Source organism: Clarias gariepinus, chromosome 24 (assembly GCF_024256425.1).
Source record: "Clarias gariepinus isolate MV-2021 ecotype Netherlands chromosome 24, CGAR_prim_01v2, whole genome shotgun sequence".
In the NCBI taxonomy this organism is placed as follows: Eukaryota; Metazoa; Chordata; class Actinopteri; order Siluriformes; family Clariidae; genus Clarias; species Clarias gariepinus.
In genome coordinates this window covers 13,567,501-13,588,527 of record NC_071123.1, presented here as the reverse complement: position 1 = coordinate 13,588,527, position 21,027 = coordinate 13,567,501, and the positions used below count along the sequence as shown (strand labels likewise).

The 21,027-nt window shown below is 38.8% G+C and overlaps 1 protein-coding gene across 4 annotated transcripts in view; it reads right to left on the bottom strand.

Moving 5' to 3' along the window:
- The window catches only part of arhgef28a (Rho guanine nucleotide exchange factor (GEF) 28a), a 92,395-nt gene that overhangs the window by 4,505 nt on the left and 66,863 nt on the right, over positions 1–21,027 (bottom strand). For all 4 annotated transcript variants that reach the window (XM_053485677.1, XM_053485680.1, XM_053485679.1 and 1 more), the window contains 17 exons: positions 20,535–20,590; positions 20,250–20,310; positions 19,944–20,082; positions 19,727–19,845; positions 19,495–19,635; positions 18,823–19,073; positions 18,595–18,720; positions 18,299–18,416; positions 17,634–17,885; positions 15,333–15,409; positions 14,933–15,111; positions 14,759–14,850; positions 14,354–14,536; positions 13,774–14,027; positions 8,606–8,653; positions 7,185–7,664; positions 3,709–3,958 (listed from right to left, as the gene is read on the bottom strand). In XM_053485677.1, coding sequence (XP_053341652.1) covers positions 3,709–3,958; positions 7,185–7,664; positions 8,606–8,653; positions 13,774–14,027; positions 14,354–14,536; positions 14,759–14,850; positions 14,933–15,111; positions 15,333–15,409; positions 17,634–17,885; positions 18,299–18,416; positions 18,595–18,720; positions 18,823–19,073; positions 19,495–19,635; positions 19,727–19,845; positions 19,944–20,082; positions 20,250–20,310; positions 20,535–20,590 — 2,826 coding nt within the window. The remainder of the gene's footprint in view (positions 1–3,708; positions 3,959–7,184; positions 7,665–8,605; positions 8,654–13,773; positions 14,028–14,353; positions 14,537–14,758; positions 14,851–14,932; positions 15,112–15,332; positions 15,410–17,633; positions 17,886–18,298; positions 18,417–18,594; positions 18,721–18,822; positions 19,074–19,494; positions 19,636–19,726; positions 19,846–19,943; positions 20,083–20,249; positions 20,311–20,534; positions 20,591–21,027) is intronic.

Sequence of the window (21,027 nt, the reverse complement as noted above, 5' to 3'; positions counted from 1 at the left end):
GTCAGAGATCTTGAATTTTTGGCAGGAGAGTTGATATACACCATACAGTCTTCTCCAGCACAACCCAAAGACTTTCAATGGAGTAAAGGTGAGAACACCATGATGGCCAATTCATGAATAAAGGTGATTCCTAATGCTCCTAGAACCACTATCACAATTTGTGCCCAAGGAATCCTGGCATTTTCCATCTGGTATATGTCTGTGCCTCCAGGAATGGAAAAAAAATCCTTGATATGATAATCTGGTCATTCAGTACATTCAGGTAATCAGCTGACTTATTTTTGTTTATGACTTTGTTTATTGACATGATGTTGCTGATCCTAGACCTGATCGAGTAAAACAACCACAGACCATAAAACTTAGTACATTTAAATGCTCAGCTGTAAGATACCTTAATATAATTGGACTTGTCCCAGTATACAAGCACAGCAGGAGAATCGTCTATTGATAAAAATATGTCTGGCTCTACTATGATACGCGGGAGTACAGTATGCCCCCTTTCAGCTTGTAGCTGACCTTTTTCTAGTTGAACTATTACACACCAAAAAACAGGCAAACAAGTTAGCTAGCAGCAACCTGGTAGCATGTCGAGCTGCATTTCATACAGTATTTATTGTACTCTTTACTTTCTGTATAAAATATGTACAAAGTAGATGCACACTATCCCTTGTGATTGTGGTGTTATCTGAAGGTAACTGACAACTCTGTATGCTCCTGCAATGGTCTCGATTTAGACTTTTTCTTGTGTTACACATTTTGTTACACATTTTGTTTGACTTTAGTCTGGGTCAGGAACTGTTGAGCATACACATGAGCAAGTGCCTAGGCAAATCCGGACTCATTTTACATGATTTTTTTTAATTGTACAAAGACCAATGTTAATGCTCCTCTACAAATTGGGGTATCTTTTCTCCAGATTTTTCTTTATTAACAAGTGGTGTTTCTATGGCCACACAGCTGTTTAGTCCCAAACCTGTGAGTTCTTGTTGCACTGTGCATGTAAAACATCTTAGTTTCACTAATAAACATAAATGTGATTTTTACTGTTGATATTTTTGCAATGCAACACAAAGCCCTATAAAGCGTTTAAGTGATCTCCTTTCCAGGTTCAAGATTTTTTCCAGCCACATTTCTTCTGTGCGGTTCACCGCTATCCTTCATATTTTTTACAAACATAGGTAAATGTTTAGCAGAAATATATGCAGGGCTTAACAGTGGATACTTGCATATTAGTAGAAGTAGATGCTGCAGCTTATGGCATATACCTGTCATGCCACAGGTACCATCACCTACTAAATCAGTCTGTCAATATGTAATTAAGGTTAATCAGACAATCAATATGTAGAGGCAATGCGCAGAGTTAGCTTTTAACCTTACCTTTCATCATAAGATCAGGAATGTTTGTAGAAAGGGCTTACTTAGTCAGTTTAGTCTAAAAAAAATCTGTCATAGACACTTTAATTTAACTACAGGTACAACACTTAATTGAAGTACAGGTAGATTAAAGTACATAGCCAAAGGTGGCAGATAGAGTATATAGCCAAAAGCATATGACCATCATCTTTGCACTAGATTTTGGTGCATAGCTGAGGGATTTGTCTATTCAGCCACAAGAGGATTAGCGAGGTCAGGCACTGATGTCAGATGAGGAGGCCTGAGGTGCAGTCAGAGCTCAAATTGATCCCAAAGGTGTTCAGTAAGGTTAAGGTCAGGACTAGCCATGTGCTTATGAGCTTTCTTTCTGCACAGGCGCACTTGTCATACTGGAACAGCTTTGGGTTCAAATAAGAAACTAACTGTAATGCTACAACAAACAAAGACATTCCAATTCTGTGCTTCCAACTTTGAGGCAACAGTTCTTGTAAGAACCGCACAGGAGTGTAATGATCAGGTGTTCATACTTCTACCAATACAGTGTGTGTATGTGGGCATAGGAGCAACATGCTGGTGTTAGTGTATCTGTGGGTACACCAAAAGATGTTCATGACTTTTTATATGGAAAATGAGATTAATATGTCCCTATATCACTCGCTCCCTGTCTTTCGGATGTCTGTGAGAGAGGCAGATAACAAGTTAGCGTGTAATGAGGTTGGTAAGGATTTTTCAGATCGATGTGCCAATCAGTCTCCCGTCGTGCACTCACCATGATTCACACACCACCGCCGACCCGCCGGTCAATAGAAGGCTGATTGATTTCCATGATGGATGGTGAGTCTGTGTAAATGTGTGTATGTGTGTGTGTGTGAGAGAGAAAAATAGAGATGGGGGTGGATTTTGTCAGTAGATATATTAACATCATAAAAAGGACACTCGAGACTTGGCCACAGTGAAAGGTTCTGGGAAAAGTAAGATACCAATGCTTAGAAATTTTTCGCCTTCTAATAATAATAATAATAACATTTTTAAAAGAATCGCTCAATATTTACTGTTTTTCCTCACTTAATACATGTCTGTCTCTCATCCAGCCAGTCAGAAGGTATTGTAGATGTTAAAATGTCATGATCCATCTCATTATAAATTGACCTGCTTATTGAATCTCTATAAATTAGTTAACTATATGTTTTGAAAGCATCAATTTCCTGCACATGCAAACACAAATAATGATATTTTATAAATATATAGGCATGTGTGTACTCTATATTTATATGCATTTTAGGAGTGCTACAACACATAAAACTCAAAATTCAATACAACAAGATTCAATCCATTTTTCGATATAATGACAAACGTCACCCAAATGTGTGCCTTACACTTCCTTTTTAAATTTATTGATTAAAACATTCAGTTTACCTGTTCCTTATAAGAACATTGTAGTCAGCTAAAAAAAGGATATCACAATGCAGCTTTGTACTGCAAAAAGTAATATCTTAGCAAGTGAAAATACAGTAGCTTGAGTCTAGTCAATTTTTTTTTCATATTTCTTAATATGTGATTAAAAACCAAATATAAGATCATTAAGCTTATTTCTAGACTTTTTAAATGTTTTTTTTTTGTCCTATTGGCAAATAATTTTGCTTCTTTTAAGAAATAAACTCTTAAAATTAGCGAAACAAAAACAAGAAATTTACTGTAACAATTAGTAAAATACGTTAAAAAATTTGCTTAATTATCTTATATTTGATTTGTTATAATTAAATTGATTCAAGATATTTTCACTTGCTAGGATATTACTTTTTGTAGTGTGTTTTGTGTGGCGTTTGGTTCCACACTACTGATATAAAACAGAGGTGTGTGATTCAACAGGTGTGTAATGTTTCGGTCCTCTACTTAATGCTGACCAGTTACTTACCAGAAAGCACAAGTGCCTTCATACACGAGTTATCATACTTCCAAGTGCCTTCATACTTCGAGTTATTGCCATGTCACTTACTAAAGCCATTGCTGACTAAGTTATACTAGTCATTAACCTACTGTATAGTGCCTAGGAAAAGCACATTTGTTTTTATGTACCTCTTGTAGCATATCTTAATTGAAGACAAAGTTATGCTGTAGAAACTTTTAAAATTTTTGGTGGGCTTTGTTAATTTAAAATAATTATTAAACCTTATAAACTATAAGCTACTGTAAACAAATTGTGTTTTACATTAATCATCTCGTACTGAACTATTCAACTTTACACTGTCTTGTGACACCTCTAAAATGATAACACTGATAGACAGAGAGAAAGAGAGAGAGAGATTATTTATATTTATGTTACTTGGTACGTACCTTCGGTCCACAGCTCATCTTGCATGCCGATGGCAGGGTGTGTATGATTGGACAAAGCCAGCAGAGAATTCAGACTGTTCTGGGCACTGGGGAAATTTGCATAGCCGGAATGCAGGTGTGTGTTATACTCATAATGATGCTGGTAGTGATGAAGATGTCGATTGTTCATAGATGAATCCAGAAAAGCTGCTTCGTTTACAAAAATGGACCCATCCTCATCCAAGCCACTGTTATGACCATGATGGAAGCTCTTTAAAAAAAAAAGAAAAGAAAAGACAACAGGTTAGTACAATGCAACTTAGAATGGCCCGGTATTGATGTTAATTATTACTTTTTATACATTTATACATTTTTTATACATTTTTAGTTTGGCAACTACTACACTCCCACAGAAACCATAATAATTTTGTGTACTGTGTATAGGCCAAACCTAAAGCAAACCTTAGATTAATCTTGAATGAACCTTGGATGCTTTAATTTTTGCAGATTCCAGACAAAAACAATAGATTACAGAGAAAACAAAACAAAAACACTGGATTAGCAACAAAATGTCGTCTACGTCTCTTTTCATTTGTTAAAAAAAAAAAAAAAAAAGAAGGGCAACCTGCAATTCTGAAAAAAAAAGTCCATCATAGGTGTGCCAAAAAGCCATAGTTACTTAAATGCTGTATCCAAACGTGAATTAATCCGCAGAGCCCCATGTTAAAATACAGATTGTTACAACAGAAACATCTACAGCCTGGAACGAAAAACGTTCTTGATCTCCATAGCTCGCTTTCCCATTCATGACAACTGTACAGGGGTGAATTTGTATGCAACTCATCAGTTAAAATTACATTCAGTCATAAAACTATTCATAATTAGAGGCGTGAATGACACTGCAATAAACCACTAGCTGTCTGCTATACATCAAATAGAATCAATGTGGTTTAACTTACTGCAAGAAATGCAGGATGTGTAGGGTATGAACGATTTAAATTAATGTTAGCCCCCATTTTAGCTAAAGCTAAGCTAGCTAGATTGTGGTAACTGAGGTAATGTTCCAACCAACACCCAGGTTCCATTAGTTTTACCCATTTGCCCATTAATTTATTAAAAGTGGTTTAGATAGAGTCAGGTCCTGTCAACATGGCAATGACCAAAGCTCACACAGTCCAAAAACGACTTTAAAACCGCTCTTCAGAAAACCTATTAGTGATGTAACGGAGGGTTTGTCCAGTTCCTTTAATAGAATCTATGGGAAAAAAATGATAACTGTCAAGTTCCCTAAGATTAAAGAAATCCTTTCTTATCATCCCAGCAACAAGCAGTTTAAAAGCCAAAGAATGACTAAGTCACACATTTAAAGAAAAAAAAAAAAATGATCGACTGTTAGAGCCATTTTCCTGGCCGGGTTTGGGTCCACATTTCTGTTTAGAGGAAACAATTATTGCAATCATGAGGATAAAAATTATGTAAATAATATACAATGGCCTTCAAAGCCACCATGTGTTATTGCATGTCTTATTAACACCATAATCATCATAATCAAAGCACCAACTGAGGCACCATGTCGAGGCAACTAGTTGTGGCCCTATATCCTAGCTGAGACAGTTTATGCTGTTTTTTACTTTAATTTTCCATCAGGGACTGCACATACTGTACATTACCCCAACTCAGGAACAAACCCCAGATCCTGGAGCCATGAGGCATCAATATCACCTACAGCGCCATAGGACTACCCTAATGAAAATTGCATTGTTCCTATAAAGGCTGTTTTTGACTATTTTTCCTATAACCTCTTACTCTCAACCATTCTGTATTATTTAGTTCCTTCCACATAAATCACTGAACTGCATCTATATTTGCAGGAAGGGTGATGCATAAAGCACTGTGTTTAATTACTTTGTCCTAGCTTTTATTTGGCAAACTTTTTTTTGTCATCAATCAATAATCTGTTTATTAGTGCAGTCAGCAGTCAAGCATGAAGACAGATGAGCCTTGAATTGCTCACGTTATCCCAGATAATGAATCACAGTGTGTCTCTGTGTGTGAGAGAGATTGAATGAGACAAATTGAGAGATAGACATTTTACCGCAGTCCTGCCTCTTCAGTGTGGCGAAGGAAAGAAATTATTTCCCAGCCACTGACCCTGTATGCCTGACTTGAGTGAACTAGAAAGTAATGGCACAGGGGGAAAAAGTACTGCCGAGTTGGCACAGCTGCTTTTCACAACCATTATGGTGTGTATTAAGAGGGATTGCTGGGTCTTGCTCAGTCAATACGGCCCATCTGATACTAACAACCAAAGGAAAATCAGAGATAGAGAAAGATAGATTGAAAAATAATAGTAGACACATTAGGCACATAATATGGATGGACTGAGAGACAGCGTAGATAAATATGCTAATTGACTTTCATAGATAGACTGCTAGAAAGCAAAAGATACAGTCAAGATTGCCTGAAAAGAACAATGAACCATTAAAAAGGATCGAGTGAGAGACAGACCAAAAGTAGCTCAGAGGCCCTCCACCCTGAATAGTTCAGTGACAAGTTGATCCCAGCTTCAAAGAGAGATGAGAGATGGTTTAGGGAAATATTTCCTTAGACATGACTACTTGGAGTGTTTTGGCAACAGGGAAAAGAAAAATAGAATAATGAAAAAAAGCTTAAATACATGCTGAAGGCAAATCCTTTCAAATATACATATTGTGAGAGAGACAGAGAGAGAGAGAGAGAAAGAGAGAGAGGGAGAGAGAGGGAGAGTGTGTATGTTTTACCCAAAAGCCCAGTTCTTTTGACTAGTCTAAACGCTGTGCACCTTACCTGACAAACCATGCTTGGGTTTACTTAAAAAGGTGGTCTCGAGTATTATTACACTGAAGCTAGAACTTTAAACAAACGTCGCATTACTGGATTATGCATGTGTACTCTTTTTATAGGTGGATCGCAAACCAAGTAGTTGCATAGCACCATCTACTAATTTGGACTGTGTAAAATAACATGAAAACCGAACAGCGGGGAAGTTGAGGCAAACATAACTAATATATAAATCCCATGAGTCTAATAACATTTAATATTTGGAGATAAATCCAACTGCGCATTCTATTCTGACTTGCATGGGTGGCACACAGACATTAGAAAGGAAAAAAAAATGTTACGGTAAAGCTAAGCTTAAAAACTGGGATAGGGGCCGTGCTATTTAAAACAGAGTTGTGTTAAACACACCAAACACTGTAACCAACACCCGATTTTTGTCCTGTTCAAGAGCGTTATATTAAAAGCATCCTGTTTGAATAACTTCCTTAAGATTCAGTACTTATCAACCAAGTATCCTTTATTTGCATTGGGAATCTTAATACTACACTCGAAGTCAAAATTTATTACTGTAACAAATCTTACACACACACACACACACCTAGTGACCATCGTAACAGTTGCAATAAAGGAAAGATGCACAGACCTACTACAAAAGTTACACACACACTCCTACATACTTTGGTTCCATCTCCTGACCCTTGTTGACCCTCCATACTCGTCACAGGCAGGCTGCGTTGGCGTTCATGCTTCCATCGTTCCACCATTTTCTGCTGCAATTCCAGCTTTTCCCTCTCTCTCTCCACACTCCTCTGGCCTTCCCTCAGCCTTTCCAAGCTCTGCTGATACTCTTGCTGCTGCTCTTCCAGCTCCTCACGCTGGCGCTGCAGTCTCTGGGCCTCCTCATGGCATTGCTGCTCCCGATCTGCCAACCTGCTTTCCCGCTCTTCGTAACGCTGCTGCTGCGCCTGGCACTCACGAGCCCACAGCTGCCGGTCCCGTGCCACCCGTGCCAGCTCCTGTCGCCGTCGCTCTGCCTCACGCTGTCGTTCCTGCTCCTGCAGGGAACCCTGGGAGAGCCGCTGGTGTGCAGAATTCGAGAGGAGGAGGAGAAGGAGACGACGAACTTCATAGCGACTATCCTGGATGGTGACCACAGCCTGGAAAGAACAAACAGTAAAAAACATAACAATAACATTTAATGTGCAAACATTATTGATCTCCACACCTACTGTATGGGGGGAAAATACTTTGTTTAAATGTGTTTAAATTCCCTTAAAAGTGCTTTGATCAGTGATCATGCCATGTTATTGCCAAATTTCACCGAATTTGTGATCAAGAAAGAGACGAGTTATGTTTAGTAAAGCTGCAAGGACAGCAATATAATAGAAGTTTTGTTCTTTAGAATGGTATTGTAAGGTCTTACTAAATATTAGGAAATATTAAAAATGAGAAAAAATATTCAAATATTAATATACTGTACTGTGCAAAAGTCTAGAGCTACCCCCATTTCTTCATTAAATTAGGTCGATTAAATAAAAGAAATTGGACCAAATGTTGTGGTGCCTAAAGATTAAAGTGCCTAAAAATATTCAAGACTTTTGTGCAGAACTGTAATCCTACATCATGTGTTTAAATTGTTTGTGTTAATGAAAAGCTTACTTTTTCATAAGAATAATATTGTTTTGTGTGTGTGTGTGTGTGTGTGTGTGTGTGTGTGTGTGTGTGTGTGTGTTTATATCTTCGTGGGCACCAAATGTCCCCACAGGGAGAGAAATTACTGACAGTTGTTTGATGTTGTTGGGGCATTTGGCGGGTCCTCACAAGAAAAACCTTTTCACCAAAAACACCAACTTTTATTTAAAACAAAAAAGGGAACAAGAAGAGAAAAAAAGATCTAAAAATGTTTTATTTTGTTTTAAGGTTAGGGTTGGATTTAAGCAAAGCATTAATTATCTGCATTAGTAATTATGTTAGTGGAAGGTCTTCACAAGGACTGTAAGACATGTGTAGGGTATAAACAAAAAAGGAATGAACAAGCAAATCTTGAGTCACAGAGAGAGAGAGAGAGAGAGAGAGAGAGAGAGAGAGATGATATTACCTGCAAACTATAAAGCAACTGAGTCAAACTCTGGATGCTCTGAGACACCTGGACATAAAGACACAGACACATTATTTATGCATAAAGGCACTGGGTGATTTAGGCTGATGATTATTAGACATGGCTTCCAATGTACAATTGTTATTTATATAGGTGTATTCTATAAAGCTTGTCTATACCAATACTGTAATATGTATTTAATATGCATACTGTGAATTAAATATTTATGAACTATTAATTGTTTCTTTATTTAGATATTTAGTATTTATTTTATATTTATCACATTAAACTTTCCTCTAAACTATTAGTGGGTAATGCTGGAAGATAAACTCTGTTTTAAGTCGCAGGTGTTTGCCTGGCATACAGCGCCATCTGGTGTTCCTATTCTGTTCAGCTTGCATAAACGATACACATTAGCCCAAAATGTAGTAGTAAAAATAATAATATTAATAATTAATTAATTCATACCCACTACACTAAACCAGCAATCTCCAAGGCCTGGGTGTGATCCCTGCCATTTGTAGCTGGATTCTGGACTTTTCAACTGATTGAGACCAGTCTGTTAGTATTGGTAATCCCGTGTTCTCTACCCTCTGAACACTGGCGTTCCCCAGGGTTGTGTGCCGAGTCCATTGCTTTACTCAGCCTAACTCTACACTGCACTATTTAACCACTAAAACCACTTACACAACATTGCCTGTAATCATTTACAACTTTATTATTCTTTTCCTATTATCCATATATAACTCTATATTTGTACAGTATACAGTAAGTCCCCGACTAACAAACATTCGAGTTACAAATTTCTGCAGGGAGAGTTTACCAGTCTCACCAGTTTTAATGAATCAGCCCGGGGGAATAATGATAGAAAATGGCTGTCCTGTAAAGATGACCCAATGGTGAATAATCCTAATTTCGGAAAATCACAGTAAACACCACGTACTGTAGCGGTGTCCTCCCCGAACGTCTTCCCGGGTACCCTTCAAACGAGGTCAGCTGACCCCCCCTGCATCACTGGGATTCTCCCCGCGATTTGAAGGCATAGTATTACAAGAGTAAAATGTGGAACCAACAAACCAAACTAGTGTGCTTGTTTTTTTTATTCCTTACATTGTATTTTTGTGTCAAAGGTGTACAAGACTCACTTTGTCGAACTTACGAACAAATTACGAACTAGGGAACAGAACTCATTTATAAGTTGGGGATTTACTGTATTTATCCTAGTACATAATTAATCCTAATATTCAAATACTGTTTATTCAAAGAACACATCTCTTCCCCAATGTTACAGACAATACTCGCTTATATCGCTTATACAAATTAACTTTTTTATAATAATCATGTAAATTTTTATTTTATGGCATTACATATTCTACACTCACCTAAAGAATTATTGGGAACAATTCAATTTCAAATGTTCAATTTCTCATTAATGCAATTATCTAATCAACCAATCACATGGCAGTTGCTTCAATGCATTAAGGGGTGTGGTCCTGGTCAAGACAATCCCCTGAACTCCAATGGGAAAGAAAGGTGATTTAAGCAATTTTGAGCGTGGCATGGTTGTTGGTGTCAGATGGGCCGGTCTGAGTGTTTCACAATCTGCTCAGTTACTGGGATTTTCACGCACAACCATTTCTAGGGTTTACAAACTAATGGTGTGAAAAGGGAAAAATTATTGCAGTATGCGGCAGTCCTGTGGGCGAAAATGCCTTGTTGATGCTAGAGGTCAGAGGAGAATGGGCCGACTGATTCAAGCTGATAGAAGAGCAACTTTGACTAAAATAACCACTCGTTACAACCGAGGTATGCAGCAAAGCATTTGTGAAGCCAAAACACGCACAACCTTGAGGCGAATGGGCTTCAACAGCAGAAGACCCCACCAGGTACCACTCATCTCCACTACAAATAGGAAAAAGAGGCTACAATTTGCACGAGCTCACCAAAATTGGACAGTTGAAGACTGGAAAAACTGGCTGGCGTAAACAGAATGAGAACATGGATCCATCATGCCTTGTTACCACTGTGCAGGCTGGTGCTGGTGGTGTAATGGTGTGGGCGATGTTTTCTTGGCACAATTTTGGCCCCTTAGTGCCAATTGGGCATCGTTTAAATGCCACGGGCTATCTGAGCATTGTTTCTGACCATGTCCATCCCTTTATGTCCACCATGTACCCATCCTCTGATGGCTACTTCCAGCAGGATAATGCACCATATCACAAAGCTCGAATCATTTCAAACTGGTTTCTTGAACATGACAGTGAGTTCACTATACTAAAATGGCCCCCACAGTCACCAGATCTCAACCCAATAGGGCATCTTTTACATTGTTCGACTGTGACCATACCTAACTGTTATTTCTCCATCTCTTTGCTCTCTCCTTTTCTGCTCTCTCTCTCTCTCCCTCTCTCCTTTTTCCTCTACCTATCTCTCTGTCGAGCTATACATGTCGCTCCTGAGCTGCCAGTGATCCAGACCCCCTCTGCCCGCTGGACCTCTCTAACTCATCCTGAAGTCCTGCTTCTGGTTGGAGATCTCATCACATGGATGCCCCCGTGTGGTCTGCCTGGAATGCGTGTGGTGAATGGGGTTGGTTCCACTTTTCCATGAAGGTGGTCCTGTCCTCGACTGATGCAGACAGCTGTTCTCTGAGGACCTGTGACTTCAGTCGCTCAATAGTTCAGGACTGGAATTTTTCACAGTCTACCTGAGCCTCCAGGAACAAACTGGACTTTAATCTTACACATCTCCTCTTATACTGAACTTTCAGTCTCGCATATTATTATGCAATCCCTGCTATCTGTTTCACCCAGATGAGGATGGGTTCCCTGTTGAGTCTGGTTCCTCTCAAGGTTTCTTCCTATTACCATCTCAGGGAGTTTTTCCTTGCCACTGTCGCCGTCGTCCTAGGCTTGCTCATCAGGAACAATTATATAATACTGATTCATACACATTCACATTTCATACAAACTTAATTATTTTGATTGTGTAAAGCTGCTTTGTGATGATGTAAATCGTTAAAAGCGCTATACAAATAAAATTGAATTAAATTGAATTGAATCTTTGGGATGTGGTGGAATGGGAGCTTCGTGCCCTGGATGTGCATCCCACAAATCTCCATCAACTGCAGGATGCTATCCTATCAAAATGGGCATTTCTAAAGAATGCTTCCAGCACCTTGTTGAATTAATGCCACGTAGAATTAATGCAGTTCTGAAAACGTATTAGTATGGTGTTCCTAAAAATCCTTTAGTTGAGTGTATAGCTACTGCACAAATTACCAACCCATAGCCATGTTATATAATGTTTACAGCCCTGGTAGCTTAGTGGTACCCAGGCCCAGGTACCCAGTAGGTGTTTCGCCTGCCATGCAGAAGGCCTGGGTTTGATTACCAGCCACTGGATGCAGTAACGGTCCCAAGGCTGGATAAAATGGGAGGACTGCGTCAGGAAGGGCATCGAGCATACAAACCTGTGCCAAGCTTGTATTTGCGGACCAGAGTCCGCTGGGGCGACCACTTGCCGGGAGCAGCCGAAAGACCAACAACGCATATATAAATCTACTTATTTATGCTGCACCTTATAAGATGCACAGCGCCAATATCCATACATTCATCCATCCCTCCAGACACAGCCACTGTGAAACATTCAGCTTTTTTCTGTTATAATCATTCATGTATTGCTCATGTGCCGTCTTCTGTTTAGACACACTGTCCTACTAAAACGTGAAAGATTACCCACTTAAGCTTAGTTTTCTGGTAGAATCCTCCTGTATTTTGCAACACCATTATCTCTTCAGTTTTAAAAAGAAGACCAATTCCAATGATGAACATAATAATAAACATGGCATGACGTTTTCACTGCATCGTTTTTCTTTAGGGATGATATTAATCGGAGTCTGTGCTAGGGTTGCACCACACATAGCTCTTTAAAGCCCAAATAAACAGATGCCTAAAAACGTGCTCCTTAGTGTTCATTTTTACACTTCTTTCTTCAGATTGACACTCTCTTCAGTTGCAGTTTAACCAATACTTAATACTTTACAAATAAAGGATTTTGAGTCAGTTGTGACCTTGTTAAAACAATATCTATAAGCTAGAGCTTCTGGGATATGATGGGTTGCATTTTTTTTTTATTATTATTTTTGACATTGCAGACACATGCTGCAATTAGAGCTAAAGGTAGTCTAACAATATCTTAGTGTGTGCAAGTTCAGTTTCATTTATGACCAGGCAATGTGGTTCTTACAAAAGTGCACACAACAAGAGGAAAAATCTCATTAAATAAAAGAACGGGCTGTCCTTCTGCTTATACCTAGGTCAGCATGCCTTAATGCCTTATCAGAATAATATATAGCAGAGCACCATCAGAGGCACCAATAAAAGCAGAAAAGGAAAAGAGGTTGAGGAGAGGTCTAATTATCACTGTTCATTTTTAATGAACTTGTTCCCCAGAGGCAGTGAAATGGACTCTCTCCTTATTTTGAGCACATTAATGTTTTATAATATTAAGCCTGGGATGTGAGTTTGGCAGAGAAACCTAAATAATTCATGCTGTTGTGTGAGATTTTTAACTATACATACAGAATTGAAGTACACTACCTATATAGAAGTATTGCTTTAAATGTACACTTCTTTAGCCTTCAGCAGTATCTGCTACATATGTCCTTAAACCTTATGAACAATGTCTGAACCTTTAGGTAGAAGAAACTTGTGCATGTTTTAGAGCAACTATAAATCAATTGTAATGGCCCTCAGTTAATTTTCAAAATAATTTTTTTGAGAGGCTGGGTAGTCACAGGGGCTATGGGAAGGCAAATGTGGTACAAGGAGTTTGGCAAATAAAAATATATTAGCTAGTCAGTGGGGGAATAAAAGCCTTAAAGTGCTTGCCTATTCCTAGCTACCGTTGCCTGGTACCTGGCAATCAACAAGACCTTCATACTTTAAAGAGTCATAATACACTCCAATCAACTGATCATTAATTTTATGGAGATAAATATCTGTTGTTGCAGACCTAGTTCTATCCCCGCATTGCACATAAAAGAAATTATGGCCTGTCTTATTAAAGTTGTCTTTAATGTCACTTGATGTGTTTATCTGCAAGGTGACTGAATACAAGTAATATGAACCTTTGCAAAGCACTTCATTTTCATGATTGTTTTGTACCTTAAGGTGCATGTTCCAACTGTCAGTTCCACTGTTCTGATTCTGAAGCTGGAGTTCGAGACTATTCAACTCCTCTTCCTCACTTCTTACAGCATCCACCACTTGTGGTTCTTCTTCAGCAGGCACTGGAGGAGGAGAGGGAGCAGGAGGAGGTGCCTCTAGCCGAGTGGTGGAGTCCAATGGGTTCTGTTCCTCAGACGCACCATGGGAGGGGGAGTTGCAATAAAACGACAGTGCTTCTTTTAGACTCTCCACTGGAAATACAAACAGAAGAAGAAAAAAAGGAGGAAAAGAGAAAGGCATGGATCTTTTTTTATTTCCATCTTCAAGTCATCTAATATTTAAAATATGGTAGATTTAATAGTCTAACCCTCCAAGAGTTACAGTAAAGTTAAAAAGGGTTGAGTTACCTAATTAACATTTTATCCATTATCAAAACTGTGGTTAAGAGTTATGCCTTTGTTCATAAAAAATTTCATTAGTTGATACTTCGTTTTAAGTCTTAGTCCTAGTTTGATTAACTTGGTGATAGAAGATTTTGCAATCAAGCATGAACACGGTGTGAACAGGGTTATCTCACCCTCTTTAAGCGCAGCGTTGAGCAGAACAGCAGCATTAGGGAGCTCTTCAGTGTTTGGACACACCAGCAATTTTGGTTCTGGGCTGATGTCTCTGTGTCCCACCAGGGCTGCGAGCTCAGCGTAGATGTGGAGCTTCTCCTCCAGGCTGAGGCAGATTAGCTGGTCATGACCGCAAAGAGACTCTGCCAGAGAAGACGGAACTGATGAAGATTTGATTTTTGACTAAATTCCCAGTCTTCTTCTCCGGCCTAGTTAATTGCTATAACTCAGGCGCAAGTTAGGATGTTTAATGATTCGCAAACAAATATCAAGGCAGGAATTCAGAACTATTTTTAGACAGCGACTCGATTTTAAAGGCACCAAACTGACACCATATTTGTGTTAGTTTATTTTTGGTGCATCACCTTGTAGCTTCTGAATTTTTTGGTTCATGGCCTCTGTTGCTCTCCGCTCTTCTTCTGACTCACTTGTAGTGTCCTCCTCCTTCTCATGGCAACTAAAAAGAGAGGACAGCCTAGATATAGTGCTAAAACTGTTCAAAACACTCAACCTGTAACCATGTAATAACCTATACCCACATGACCACTGCTTCTCGGATAAGCCTCATCCAGGCGTTGCGTTCATCTTTGGTTGCTGCATGCACCTCGTACATCTCAGGGCCACTGGAAGAGGCACTAATTAGGAACATGCCCCTCTCTTCATTAGCCACCTCCCTCACTATCAACTTTTGCAGGGAGATCACTGGACATTTCTGGTCCTGACAGAAGAGAAAAAGTTAGAAACACCTACTCACAAAATTTCAAGTCAAAACTGTGTTACTCTAAAGTTTAGAGAGAGGCTAAAAAAACTCTTTTTTTTTTGCCTTTTCATAAGTGATAGAAATGTTCAACTCAATTATTTTTAAAAAAAATGCACACAAGTTTGCTATTGTATATCATTTTAGTGAATGTCTTAATGAGAAACACAATGATAACCTACAACAGCAGCAAAGACGTATTTTTGGTCCTTCTCCTGGAGGAAAACCAGCAGATCAGTCAGCAGGAGAGCCAGCACATCTGTGAATGGACATAGGTATGTGGCATAAAAGACATTCAATACTAAATGAATAAAACTGTTGTGTCCTACTAAAGGATTTATATTTACATATAACATGATGTAAACCTCAACTTGGCCCATGACTTGCTGTGTGAATGGTTCCTCATTCAACTTTTTGTAAATGAAGAAAAATGAATCTCTAAAAGTTTAACAAAGGCTATTTCCTATTGTCCGCATTTCTGCTAAAAATCGTGACTTGCCATGGTTGATATGCTCTGGCACCACTAGCAACGGTACTAAGTGCAGAGCTCACCTAAAACACACTGGAGCTTTAAAAAGACATGGACAAATTTGTATTTGTTACTGTAAAGCCACGAATAATGCTGTTTTTAACAAGTGCTATGACTGGTGTGGGTGTGTGCGTGCATGTGTATATAAACATGACTTAAAATCATTAATCCTACTCTTCATTTACTAGCAGATGATACTTGTTTTAACATGCACTTCTTATCACAGTCAGTCATCAACAAAAAAATTTGATAAAAGGTTAAAGTTCAGTTACCAGTGATATCATCCCTAACCTTAAACTTCAATGGTGCCAAATGACAGCACTAATATGCCTGCCTGGGACTGACTACAAAACGTCAATAATGGCCTATGTACTGAAGGCATTTAGTGGACCTACGCCCATTTTACATGGCATAAAAGCCTTATCGCCATCAAAAAATTTTCAGCATCTTAGATTTGTGAACATGCAGCTATCAGTAGCAAAAATCATTCAAATGACAACTGGGCTTTAATCAGGCCAAAAAAGAGGTCAGTTTGGCCTATTTAAACATTTAAACATAACTATGGATGTCCTAATACAGCATATTTTACATTTACAAGAAGAAAGATTTTATTACATATTTTAGTGATCTATATTTCTGTAAATAAGAATATCCATTTGGCACCACTGTCAATGTTTGAAAGGCAAGCATAAATGCTTTAGAAACTGCCAGCTTCTGTAGCACTGTTTCTGTCATGTTATGAGTGACACAAAACGAGTTTTAATTCAAGCACGGCCAATTAAGCGCATTCTCAAAGAACATTTTCACTGAAGACGCCGGTGATCACATTGTCGGATCACATTTTTTTCCAGCTAATGTTTTGTTTGTCTCTTTGTGACAAGAAAGACATCAAAGTTGTCAACATTGACCCTGCTTTGACACAAGTAGGAGGAGACAAGTTGTGTAGTCAGCAGCAGTTCTGTTGTAAAGTGGTATCAGTGCTGTAACATCAAAACAATTTTACAAGTATAAGGACAAGTGGATGGGTAGTATCAGACCGATATTGGAGTCAGTATATACTTAAATATAAAAGGATGTAAGATAAAAGTAATGTTAATGAAGCCCACCGTTTTCGAACGTAGTGTAATGCCACGTCTCCATGCACTTTGTAGAACTGTTCTTAAAAAAATTACTAGAAATGGAATAATAACTAGAAGAAAGTTTTCTAGCACTTCTGTAAACATTATTTATTACTGATGAGAGGGATGACGCTGGTCACAGAACTGGCTACGTAACTACTAGGCAAGCATGTAAACGTAATCTGTATAAAGCTTTGAACTGTGAGGACTGTTTAACATAACATGTCAAGTAGATATGTCACTCTTGTCTTTTCTCATAAATAAGCGTAAGACGAAGTTCACATTTATAATAATGCAAGTTGGAGTTCAGGCGGCAGAATGACTGTGTGCACATGAAAGTAATATCATGACAATCCTTAATAATGCTAACCTGTAGCTACACCTGTCAATAGGACAGGTTTTGGTGGCAGACCTTTACGTGCATGCACAGGATCAGAGAAGGCCCAATAAATAAATAATACTAGTAATTTAAATGGTAACGACATACTGTATTTATTCCTCACCCGGAATAACTGTCAGGAATCAGTATGTCAATAATACAAACTAATGGTCATTTAAAGTAAATCTAACCACTGTAAAAACATTACCTAGAGTCTATCTATTTAAGCAAAGCATTAACTTGTTTTTATGTTACGTCTTTTCGATTATGTATGGATGAGAGCCCTGGAAAAACCATCGAACGTGTCTGTGACCTTAATCTAGTAAACGTGAAAAGAACAAAAAAAGAAGAGTCTGAAATGTGGGTGAGATGGGGAGGGAGCAAATAAAAGGTCACGCTAGTAAATCATGTCCACTTTGTATGGATTCAGTTGCTACAATTCATTCATTTATCTGACCTTTGAGTCTGCCGGTGGCGGTCTTCCAAAGAAGCGGGCCATGATGAAGCAGCGTTCGGCCATTGGTCATGTCGTGCTTACGAAAGGCAGCACCGCTCTTCAGTCTGGCTAAGCATTTGCTTTCCATGCGGCCAAGCACATCGCTTAGCCATTGACTCTGCTCTCTCTCACTCACCCGCACATCCACCGCTGAAATAAACTCTCGCACCAGAGACAGGGCGCCAGAGATATCGGCATGCTCCTGTGTACCCTCTGATGAAGACAAACAACAAATTAGACAAAGAGAGAGAGAGAAAGCACAGATGCTAAAACTAATACAGAGTCTTGTCTTAAATTATTATCCTTCTATCTAGGAACCTCAGCGCTAAGCTAGAGACTCCGGAGACCAATGGTGACCATTGTATTTTTTCCTCCAGTCAACATTCACACACTCATTTACACAATACAGGCAGTTTGGAAACGGTTTGGAAACTGGAGAAAATCCACCAAGCACAGGGGAAACAAGCAAACTCCATGCACATAGACCTTAAGATGGGAATCGAACCCACTTAACCATTGCATTGCCATATGTTATACACTTAATGTGCTTTAATATGAAGCTTTTTATACTGTAGCAACATACTGTATTAAACCACGCTAGACAAAGTGTATGTACAGAGATCTACCTTCTGTGTACTGCAGTAGCCTCTCTAAAAGTACTGGATACTTTGTGATTCGCTGCGTCACTAACAAAATGCATTCTGGGATCTCACGTCTCTTTACAAGCGAGTTGCTGCTCTGTTGCTGTGGAGATAACAAGAACTGTACAGTTAAATTCAACAAGTAATGATTATGCTTCAAGTATAAGTGAGTAGAGATTATAGAACTTAAAGATAAACAAAATTAAAGCCAGTTTTCTCATGATAATATAAAAAAAATAATGATCTATGACTGGCATAGAAACATTTACTGTAAGACTCACCTTAATAAAGAGTTGAAATCTTTTGTTCTGCTGCTGAAGCTCCTTGAAGAAGCTGACGGCTTCATTGTGGTGGCTGCAGAACTCTCCATAGACCCGCTTCATGTTCTCAGCATTGTCCTGAGAGAACTACACAAACACACATGGGAATTAACTAACTAAATTATCATTTTGTTTTGTTTTTACTTATAATAAAAAGATAATTAAAATGGAAACAATTTAGTTGCTTACCTGCTGCAGGAGGATATCACCCACATTGTGAATGAGGTAGTTTTTTTCATTGTCAGGCTGAGAGGAGTTATTCCGGCGCTCCATCATGGCAGAAAGGAAGTCCCGGTGCAGGACGAGGAGCTCATCCAGGCACGGGAATATCCGACCGATACTGTCTGCATCCAAGCCCAGTTCCTCACGCATGCCTCGTCTAAACACCTCCGCCATGATGGTCAGCGTTTGCACGTGATGGAGCTCTGTATGCATTAGTTCTAAGCCAGAAAATAAACATCAGAAAAACATTATTCGCATTCTTTGCATGAGCCTTTGTAGAACTAGAATCAATAGTGAGCATTTTTGTAATGCTGCACAAAGTGCACACTGATTTTCAGATCACTTAATTAGCTAATATTTTAATCGTGACATCCCAAAGGAGTTCTCTTGGGCACAAATCTACAGTATCCAGGTGACATTATCCACTGAAACAGAGTGAGCATAAACAGTCTGGGATGGGCACATCTTTAGGACATCTATTAGAACAATAGGAAGTGAGTCACAAGCAAGAAGCTCTAAGCAGAAATATTATTGAAATTATTCAGCTGCTTGAATTAATTCATTCGTTTATGAGTGGCTTCAACATCATCTTGCATTTCTTATTAAACACAGTTACTCAAGCTGATCTTTTGTGCGTACCGTAGATGACATCCTGTCTCTTGATTGTGCGTTTTTCCTGCTTCTGGCAGAACTCGGGTTCCACAGCTAGACTCCATGACTCTGCCTCTAGATACAGAGCGTCTGTCCCAAAACTGTTCTGTAGAGGGGCGTCAACAGTGTCTACAGGAACATAGACAGGAAGACAGACAGACAGTGAGACTGATTGTGAATAAATGAATGAATCAATCAATAAATCAGTCACTTTGTTTACCTTCGACAAGGGAGGACTCGGTGGAAGTGGAAGATTCCACATTCTGCAGAAACTCCTCTGCCTGACCATGGGATCTCCAAGATGAAGAGTCATTATCTCCATCTGGGCTCTCTGCAAGCCTGGATACAAAATCACATAAATCAAAACCAGTTTTTTTAATGCTTTATAATGAAACAATATTCATTATTTGATATAAACATATACTGTATGTTCTAACCACTCTGGGACTAATGGGACACTCCTGGATAGCATAGCTGGCAGGGTTGCAGCGTCTCTCCTGTCCCGTGGAGTCATTACTGGAAGGGAGGATGAAGTGGAAATCTGAGAAGACGAGACGCTTTCGCGCAATACAAAGTCTACATAAGACAGAGAGGTAGATGAAAAAAAGAAAAAAATTATTCTGACTGTAGGTAAAGCAGAGTACGAGTCTTAAACAGACATGAAAGATCAAAATCAGAATCAGTTTCCTTATACATGCTACTGTTCCCAGTAGCCTCACTTCTGCGTTTGTGTGGTAACTCACTTTGAGGCAGGGTAGCTGCTCGGGCCTTCTTCACAGAAACTGTGTATTTGTCCTGCACTTTCTGTACAGGAAAACAGACACATTGTCTTTACAGCATAAAGTAAGAGCAAAGCATAAGACATACTCACAGACCTCCCTGAAATCATGTCTAATGGGCAAATGTATTACTACTTTGAGCTTAAGCATCAAACCTAGACTATCTGTGACTTTTAGGTACAGTACACTAACTTACAACCCCACGACTACAAACACGCATAGAAACATGCATACTGTACAAACACACACCTTGAGGCACTGTGCTGCAGAATCTTTACAACCCTTATGGATGCACATGGCACAATCTGGAAAAACATAGACAAATAAAACCACAAATCATCTAAAAAATGCAAATATGGGTGCTGTATATGCTAGATTTAATAAATAATTGTGCTCCACAGTAAATAATACAAGGGGCGCTCAAGCCAACCCAGGACTCGTGAAAAAATTGCGATTGAAATCATAATAGCAATTCAGATTTATAAAAAACTCTGAGTACATTACAGTGATGAGACTCCGCAGTAAAACATTTAAATGGTGCAAATGTTTTATGTACAGTGGAACCTTGGATTACGAGCATAATTTGTTCATGAAGTGGGCTCATATTCCAAAACACGCATAAACCAAAGCAAATAATCCCATATGTAATAAGTGAAATTAAAATAATTCGTTCCACAACCCCAAAAAAATAAATAGAGAAAAATAATTAACACAAAATACAAAGTAAAAATACATCAAATGA